At 44.6% G+C, this 9,618-nt stretch overlaps 1 protein-coding gene across 1 annotated transcript; it reads right to left on the bottom strand.

Annotated features, from left to right (window-relative positions):
* Positions 1–375: 375 nt before the first annotated feature.
* Positions 376–8,261, bottom strand: EEF1AKMT2 (EEF1A lysine methyltransferase 2). Its single transcript, XM_075717696.1, has 6 exons — positions 8,158–8,261; positions 7,724–7,789; positions 7,072–7,186; positions 3,048–3,155; positions 1,577–1,793; positions 376–786 (listed from the first exon to the last, which is right to left on the bottom strand). Exons 1-6 carry the CDS (start codon positions 8,259–8,261, stop codon positions 659–661), a joined length of 738 nt encoding a protein of 245 aa, XP_075573811.1. The 3' UTR covers positions 376–658.
* Between the last annotated feature and the right edge of the window lie 1,357 nt (positions 8,262–9,618).

Here is a 9,618-nt window from a genome sequence, read left to right as displayed (position 1 = left end):
ATATTTATGGGATCCGTGGAAATAACTGATGAAGCATGCACACAGGCAAGTGAGATTTTCAAAACCACTCAATAGCCTCCCTCTGTGGGAAAGAGTTGAGCTATTGCAATGGAGACAAAACTATGCTGAGTCTGAGAACCTCTGAAAGCCTGAATTCAAAGCACTCACTGGTCCTTTTTTGCAAGTGCTATGGCTTTTATATCCATATCCCTCCTTAACAGCTACATTCATGTTCACCTAAGAAAAAAATAAAAAGATCCAGCACTTATATTTCAAAAGCTTTTTCCCTATTACATCGCACAACAGAGAAATAAGATTTTTGCTTTGTAGAATAGCTTTACCTCTATTGCTCGCCAATTACCAATACAGAAATTAAATACCAGATAACCTTTATGTTCCAAACACAAATATCATTCGGTTATGCTAGTCTCCGTATTTAGAATGCCTTATTTCTCTCTCACTTACAAACCTGCAGCTTCCCTAAAACAAGTGAGGTTGTAGCAAGGACAAAATTTACGGGCAAGTTATGCAAGGCTGAAATGTTTCTAGGGCAATGTTTTATAGTCCCTTAGAGTTCCATACACAGTATTTTACTGTGCATTTATTTACACACGTGTCTGAGGTTTTCTGTCAGGTTTAAAGTTCAGACTTTTCTCAACTAATCTAATTTGTCCAAGATGGATGGCCTCACTTTTTTCCTTTGGAAAACCAATGCTGTTACACTGTTTCCAATTCTTCCTCCAAAGCAAAACTTGGGTGTTGGCAACTCCTCCAGAATTTCAAATCCTGCCAGACAGAAATCAAAATGCTTCTATTAGAAGGAAGTAATTTTATTCTCCTCTTGGATAACCCTTTGCAAACCATCCGTTATTCATCTGGAAAACTTGCAAGTCAGTTACTCTGTAAGTTTATAGGACTGTATTGTTACGCTGCACTGCTGCTTTATACAGCTGAAACCCTTCCATGGATAATAAAAATCTCAGCTGGCTGACTCACAAATTAATGGCAGAAAAGATGATAACTTGCCAGTAATTTTAGTTCCCCAGAAGGGACGGTTGTTCTAGATCCACACTGAGTTTCAAGCCTCAGGCATGAAATTCAAGAGCTAACCAACATGTAAAAAACACCCTTTGCAGTGGATCAGAAAGTTCGCTGAGGAGGTGACATAAAAGGTCACAGTCACAGGCTTGCCAGTTCCCCTAAATACGGGTAACAGTGCTACCCCAATTTCAAAGCAATCAGATGGGTGAACTGGATCTGGTAATAAAGGACCAAAAGAGAAAACTATCACACGGGTATAGAACCCTCTCCTTCCCCAGTTTAACGAGACTGAAGTCCTCGTCCTCCGAAGTATAACAAAACCTGTCCCCTGCCTTGGCACGTTGGCACTGGCAAACACAGAAACTGCAATTCCTGAGAAAAACAGAAGGCAGGCTGAAGCATTTACCAGTCGCTACAGCTAATCCTTGTCTAATACTGATCTGAGCAAGTCAACATGCTAACACAGACATCAACATTTACTCATCGCATCCTTGAACAACCGCAAGTTGGCAGGTGGTTCTGTTCAACTGCTTACCTTCTCTGAACTCGTTCAACAGCTCCTCCTTGGTCCAGTTGCAAGACGTTATGAGGAAAAAGCCCTCTGGTTTCAAGACACTGCAGAGAGATCTCACGTACTGCTTCCTCTTTCCCACCGCGTTATCAGGATTAAGGCTTATGGCATCAAAAGTCCCCTTGTCAATACAAATCTCAAATCCTGACAGCTCAGCTGACGGAGCCAGGAAGTCTTCTACCTAAACCAGAAGTCTACAACTGTGAAAACAATCTTCTACTCAGGAGCTCCTGAATCTTTAATGCAAACCAATACTTTAAAATAAAAAGCCTCAAAACTGACAACCAGTGTACTTAGGGAAGGATAACTCACAGGCTTTTCAGACGTATAATGCCATGTCAGCTTCTTTCTTCTCTACGTATTCTGTGATGATCTATTTGCTGTAAAGCCCGTGTGTATTCCTATCCATCTAAAGCTAAACTAACATACTTGAAGTTCATTCTTGAAATCATTATTTGTACTTTGATTCCTGGTTTCCTAAGTACTGTGTGCTAGGCACTGTACAAATACAGAAGAACAGACAGTGCCTGCCACCAAGAGATTACAACTGACATACAAGAACGGAGACATCACACAGGTACAGAGCTGGAGGATAAAACAGCATAGCAGAGAGATTGCTCAGAGTGAAAAGCAATCACAGAATCACAGGATGGCTGAGGTTGGAAGGGACCTCTGGAGGTCACAGAATCACAGAATCATTTAGGTTGGAAAAGACCTTTAAGATCATCCAGTCCAACCATTCACCTAACACCACCAAGTCCACCACTAAACCAATTCAGGGTAGAGTAGTAATTTCATGTTTCCTGGCTTGGTGGCTGGATTATTTTTTAATGAAAGTAAAACTAGGAATCATTAAGGTTGGAAAGGATTTCTAAGATCATCAGCCCAACCATCAACCCAACACCCCCATACCTACTAAACCATGTCCCAAAGTGCCACGTCTGCCCGTTTTTTGAACACCTCCAGGGATGGGGACTCCACTCCCTCTCTGGGCAGCCTGTTCCAATGCTTGCCCACTCTTTCCGGTCATCTGGTCCTACCCCCTGCTCCAGCAAGGCCTCTCAAACCTCCTGCTGCACAGCTACTGGTAGGGATTCTATCACTTAAAGATTTCATCCTCTATCTCACATCTGAAATTCAGAATGTGGCAGCTAAAATACAGAACTCACCAAATGGCGAACCACTATTCTGCTCCCTGCTACAAGCAGGGAAATCTTGTTAGCCCTAATGACTGTTACAAACAGGGAAGAAAAAAAAAAAAAGACCAAAAATCTTCTTATAAATACAGATTTATTTGGTTAGAGTTCTCTCAAAAATGAATTTGAAAAGACATCATTAATATAGTACACTGGGTACATCTGAGTATCAATTAGGTCATTTAATCTTGGGTTCAATTGCTTTCTAGTTCCTCAATAAACCTTCTCTCAAAACTTACCTTTAATTTAATGTTAGACACCCCTTCTTTCTCGCTCACTTTTTCTGAAAGTTGTATTGCAGAAGGAGAGTAATCAATCCCAGTGAGATTCGTGTAGCCAGACTTTGCCTAGACAGAAGCAGAGAATCTTAATCAGCATGCTAGCAATTTTTTTATCCAACAAGTATATATTCCCTATCTATAATCCATCTCATCTCTCCTCCTCTTAATGACAGAAAAAAACCCACTTTTACTCATTTTTATTCCTGTTACCATTACAAGAGCTACACAGCTGGGGGAATGAGCTGAAATAACTCCATTCTGCCTAATAATACCTCATCAAAAGAACTGTTGACTGAAAGCTGGTTTGTGTCAACAAGCAGAAAACTGAGCAGAACTGTGAAAAGTTAACACCCTGGAGGGGAACAGGCTCTCTTATCTGCACCAAAAGTAACCTAGAAACCAGGAATTTTCAGTGATGACAACGTGCGCCGATGCCAGATGCTTCAAAATAAGAAGAAAATCTCTCTGATGCTTACATAACATTTGAGATTGAGCAAGTATTTGGTTTATAACCCAAATTGTAAGAGCCAAAATTTGTAACACATTTTATTGGTACAGAAATCCACTGTGAAACCTTACATTTTTCTAATTATTCATGCTAATGTCTACTTGAATGCAAGTATTTGCATGCTACAAGGTCTTTGTATCAGCAGTTTTCAGGCAGGTTATGCACCGCATGAAAGAGCATACAGAGCCTTTCTGTTAATCTAACTTTGGAGTAGATAACGACAACCCAGTTCAGTGAACTCAGGCAGTGAGATCCTAGCAACCCTTTTGCAAAGCAGGCGGGCACGTGGGAGGGGGTCAGTGACACATTTCCACTCTGAGGCAGAAGCTGAAGCGACCAGATCTGGGTATCACGTGTGTCAGTTGGTCTGGCTAGATCCAAACCTAACAGGAAGAGCTGTGATCTTACGGCCAGCTGCAGGCAGTAACAGCAGAGAGAGGGAGGAGGCTTGGGTTCGGTGTGGTTTTGAACAAAGCACGGACTTTAACTTGCGTTAAGCAATCAGCTGCGTATCTACTTGTTACAAAGGCTGATACCTCAACAGCGAGGAAAACTGCAACGTGAATTTTTTAAAACGGTCCTGCCCCCTTCCAGCAGCCCTTCAGCTTGTGTGAGCTCAGTACTAGCCAGCTGTTCTTAATTGAGGGCTAATTTCAGCTAAACACAAAGACCATGTTGTTTGCATTTGATGAAGAACAGCGCGTTGCTCAGGCTTCTGCCCACGTTCCTCCCCAGAGCAAACCAAGCTTCCTGAGATGCCTGTGCCGAAGACTTGGGGGTGGAAGAGTAGTTCCCACAACAGCTCCTCTGTTTGGAAAAGAAGAGCTTGAGTCACTTCAGGGAGTTCCCATTCACTCCTATAATCGCCGGGGCAGAGAAGGAAAGTTTAAGGATAAACAACATTAAATGCTGCTAAACCTGTATGGCCTGACTACGTACGGCCAGGAAGGGATCGTTCACTCAAGTGCCAAACATGACTGCACTGCATCCTGCAACTGGACTCCTGTCCTGAAGGCGGTATTTACAAGCACTCTGCTGCTGCTTCTAGAAAAAGCAGATTAAATAGCAGAAGGTAGTTTGCCACGTTATCAGCACTGCGCTGTGTTTGGGTTTCTGGTGCTGCCAGGTAAACACCCGCACTTGGGTGGTGAATATCCTTCCCTTCAGAGAAGTTTTTCAGTGCTGTTGGCTCCCACAATACTCAGGAAAAAAAAAAAAAAAAAAAAAAGAGAAGGTCAGAGCTCCATGTGGCAGCAACATTTCCTTAGAAAAGCAGCAATTTTGGGAAGGCAAAAGAATTAGGTCATCAATGCAGCCTACCAGATTCCTGAAGTTAGCAGGGGTAGGACCCTAGTCTACTGCACATATAAAACCAGCAAGGGGTCCCGCTTACGTATCTGAGATCCTCAAAGCAAGCAGAAAGGAGAGGAAGCCTCCAGCGGCATTTGTCTTGGAGCTCACAGATGGGCAGATCCCTGCAGTGTGCGTGTAGAAGACGTTTAGCAGCATGCTGGATGCTTTGCCTTCTAGCCGGGTAGTGGGGCCAGTTTACACAGGATACAGCAGTCTTTCTTGTTTTCCCTTTATTTATGGCTATTCTGCCTCCTTTTTGTGCACTATTCCCTGCTGGAACTGATGATGACTCACTTAGACCTGCATTTAAGAGTAATTTTCTTACTAAATGCCCATTTACTATTCTTTACTGCTAACGGCATGCCAGAGTCCAGCACTCCCCAATGAACTGCGCTCTACGGCACCTCCTCCTGTTCCGATGACGGTCCGATACACACCCTCAGCAGCTACCTTTTACAAAAGCGCTACTCGTGTCCTACACTGCTGCTTTCAGTACTGCCATTTCTATCACGTTATCAAGTCCAACTCCAGTGGCAAAACTGTTCTATGGTAGCTGAAGTGCTTGCCAAAAGAATCCTAACTTGATTTTCAAAGCCAAACAGCTAACACAAAAACAAATTTCTTTTACATCAAGTAAGCAAGTGAGATCCTGAATTATTTAGAAACAATAAACAATATCATTTTTGAAGTCACTTTTCAAATGGGAACTGGACTGAAAATTTCCTATTGGAGCAACCACAGTACTTTGAAGTGCTTAATGTAAGCGGGGAGGGTGCTCTTATGGCAGTTTAGTAGTTTTTAAAAGCTAACAGGCTGTTGTTTTCCCATTACAGAATGAAAATCAATTTCAGATTTGTAAGTGGTGCCAGTATAGAACTGAAGTCTTTATTTATAAGATTTTTCTGTTGGATGTTTCAGCAATGATAGAGCTAGCTAGCATTGCGTTTAACAATCGTTATTAGGCTTCAAAATTTATTTATCTTAATGAGATGAGCACTTTCTACTTTTGATGATATGACTTCTCCTGCGCTGCAGTGTATCAGCCAGTTCCCATAAAGGCTTTAAACTCTTCTAAAATCAAAGTCCATATTAAAAAAATTTCATTATAAACCTGACTTTGACTTCCATCCCTTTCCATTTCTACAGTAACTAATGGAGCCAATGGAGAACGTAGAGCGACAGTATGACAGCTCCTTTCTTTACCAACTCTCCTGTATTCAATTAAAAATAGGAAAAAAATACCACAGCTCCTAAACATCTTGTATCACTGTATAATAACAACACTGTAACACTTCAGAACATATCTGGTAAGGGGTTTCCACCCTGACAGAAACGGATACTTTTTGAAAAGAAGTGTCAACAACTTCTTAAGTCATTTACATAAAAAACTTGGGTTTAACCACTTTTTACATCGATAACGAGTATCATTATCAGACCTGAGTATGGAGAAAGGGTCTGGTTTTGCACACGAGGGTACTTTGTGTATTACTCAACCTAATTTCCTTACCTGTGGGTGTTTTACACAACAATGTGAAGAAAAGCATTTTTAAATATAGGAAAACAGGAAGGTAAAGTTAAAATAAGGGCTATTCAGGCTGACTGATTTAAAGAAATACCATAAATTTTGAAATCTGAAGTACTGACAATCTGGGCAGTAGCGAGAAACTAGAAGTTTGAGCGTGTCTAGCAAAAAAGCAGATATTTCTATTTGGTAGAATACCACACGTATTCTGTCACTAGGTCTGCACTTTTAAAACCCCCTAACAGCATTGCTGGTGCAAGGAGTTATGTACCTAAGTCCCACAGGCTGCCTGGCAGCCACTCGCAATTATGCCTTGTCTTTGTGACACGATGGTCTTTACGGCACATCAACAGCACCGAGTTAATTTCACTTATATTCTTAAACCAAATAAAACTGTAAAACCTGATGCATGGTAACCAGTGTTCTGTTGATGGGAAAAAAGCACAATGTAAGTTCTAATTTAGGTTGCTTGCTTTTTGCCTTTCAGATCTTTCCGCGATTACTAGTGTCACTTGTGAGAACTATATTTAAACTAGGCCGTTCGGAGCATTGATTCTGTATCAAAAGGACAAAAAGCACAAACTTTGCAATATACCAACCAATTCAATCAGTAAAACACCGTTTCCAGTTCCAATGTCAAGCACAGAGCTGTCATGGGGAACCTTTTGTTTTTCCAACCATCTGATTATGCGAACCATGCTTTCTTCTCCAAACCTATTAAAAACAAGGGACCAGCTAATCAAGACAGCAAAGACGTACAAGAAGCACAGCAAATTTATTTCATCACTCCCTCTCTCCAGCTTTTGCAAAGCGATGCTTACTGAAGCACTTGGGTAACATAGCTCATATTCCATGTTGGCTTTGTTGAAGTTAAAACGAATCACATGGCCTTAAAACTCACAGAAACACCAAATCTGGGAGGTGAAGCCCTCCATATATTAAAAAAGAAGACAGCACTGTCAACTTGCATCATTAAACCTGAACTCGGGGATAAAATGAACATTTATTAGTAACACACACCATAACTACCGGGTCATTTTCTGTGTAATGACAGTCGTCCAAGCACAACTTAGAAATCTGCACTGCAAAATGGGGTAAGAGAAGAACCAGTGGCTTCAAGATTAAAATTCCCCATCATTTTGCCAACACCCAGAACTATTCAGTAACCCACCGAATCACTGGCTGTGTTTTTGCAGCATCTACTTTAAAAACAAAATAATAAAAACACTCCGGTGGAGTTATTTTATTTACCAGATTTCCCCAGCTTCTCCAATGTCTTGAAAAGTTTGCAGTTCTCTTTCATATGCAGCATCCCAGCTAGAGGCGGGGGGAAAGGACAGCATATTACAATTAACACTGGAAAAGATTTGAGGCTAAAGAGTGAGGGGAAGAAAGGGCGGGAAGGCCGTATCTATGTAGCAGTGCCACTTTATGTCCCCTGCATCACCTAGACTGACAAACTGCTCGGGAACACCTTGTCCGCCACGCACCGAGCTGGCGATGCCCAGAGAGGGAAGGCTGAGGGTTACCAGACGAGTACCTGGGGCACAGCACGGGCCCGCTGCTCCCCGGGCAGCACCACCGGGGAGCTACCGGGAGGAACGCGGCCTGGTCCACCCCCGCGCGGCCCGCCATTCCGCGACCCACCGCCCCCAGCCACCCGCGGCAGCGGTGCCGCCACTCACTGCTCTCTGGTGCCCAGCACCGAGGGGCTGAAGGGCTCCTCTCCGCACCCCGGGCCCGAGCCCGGCCCCGCAGGGCGCCCGGGCCGCTCCCCCGCCACCGCCATGGCCGGCCCGGAAGTGCTGGGCACCATAGAGCGCAGCGGCGCCATAGAGCGCCCCGCCGCCGCCGCTCTGGCGCCTGGAGGACTGGAGCTCGGTGCCCCCGGGGCGGCAGCGCGACTGGCGCGGGTCAGAGCCCTCAAAAAAAACCCGAAGTATTTTATAGTTTTTCTTTCTAAGAAACGGCAAAGCTCCAGGTGAGCAGGTTTTCATGGTTGCAGTCCACGCGGAGGTGAGCAGGTTTTCATGGTTGCAGTCCACACGGATTGCCTAAAATCGGCGCAATCTTTTCAAAAAAACGTGCCCAGAGAGGTGGTGGAGTCCCCATCTCTGGAGGGGTTCAAAAAACGGGCAGACGTGGCACTTTGGGACATGGTTTAGTGGGCATGGGGGTGTTGGGCTGATGGTTGGGCTGATGATCGTAGAAATCCTTTCCAACCTTAATGATTCCTAGTTTTTACTTTCATTAAAAAATAATCCAGCCACCAAGCCAGGAAACATGAAATTAGTTATGACTCTACCCTGAATTGGTTTAGTGGTGGACTTGGTAGTGTTAGGTTAATGGTTGGCCTGGATGATCTTAAAGGTCTTTTCCAACCTAAAATGATTCTATGGTCCTATGATTCATGAGTTCCGAATTTCACATTTCATCAATGCATTCGCTGTCACAAGGCTTTTTGCAAGACACCCCGCTGCCGCCTTCTGTCATTTATTTTCAAACCAGTAATAATTCAGGCATGAGGAGCAGGGAAGGGGGTACCGTACAGGTGCCACCCCGCTGCTGGATTATCTGTGTGTGGAAACCCCTGCGCTGGGGTGAAGCCTGCGGGCACTGGCGATGCTCGGAGCAGCGCAGGACATCGTCAACAGGATGCCGTTTGCAAAATCGAGAGCCAAAACTTTTCTCCTTTGCAAAGCAAAATGACAGAAGAATCCTGGGTGCGGGGCTTAGTAAGCGTAAAACATCCCATAACGGAGCGCCCAAACTGAAAAATCCAACATGCAGGAGCGACAAACTAGCACCGCTGCTCAGCCAGCTCCATGTGCGTGTGTTCTGCAACTCCTCGCCCAGTCCTTTGAAATCTACACAAAACACCCAGCTGCCTCATGCCATTTCACCCGTTTTCTCAAGGACTCATCGCTTGCAGATGCTCACTCCCCTCAGCGCACCTTCCCGCCAGCGCTCCAGGCCCTCCGGCAGGCCCTGGGCTCGGCTGGAGGGCTCCCAGCACCCACCCAACCCGGCCCAGTCCGGCAAGGAGGCCGCAGGGCCCGGCCCAAGCCTCCACGCTGGCTCGCTGCCGCATGGAGCTGGGCCTGAGCCCCCTGACCGGCCCGGGACGGCGGCTCTGACCGGCCCGG

Source organism: Pelecanus crispus, chromosome 10 (genome assembly GCF_030463565.1).
Source record: "Pelecanus crispus isolate bPelCri1 chromosome 10, bPelCri1.pri, whole genome shotgun sequence".
NCBI lineage: Eukaryota > Metazoa > Chordata > Aves > Pelecaniformes > Pelecanidae > Pelecanus > Pelecanus crispus.
The sequence above is the reverse complement of the archived record's forward strand: the minus strand, read 5'-3'. Positions and strand labels throughout refer to the sequence as shown.

What these genes read in the sequence shown, in the direction of transcription:
- EEF1AKMT2 (XM_075717696.1), bottom strand. Translation starts at nt 8,261, where the DNA reads ATGGCGGTGGCGGGGGAGCGGCCCGGGCGCCCTGCGGGGCCGGGCTCG. An exon ending in GGAGAAGCTGGGGAAATCTG is followed by an intron (nt 7,187 to 7,723) that starts GTAAATAAAATA and finishes TGTTTTTAATAG; the next exon opens with GTTTGGAGAAGAAAGCATGG. An exon ending in GTTGAACGAGTTCAGAGAAG is followed by an intron (nt 787 to 1,576) that starts GTAAGCAGTTGA and finishes TCTGTCTGGCAG; the next exon opens with GATTTGAAATTCTGGAGGAG.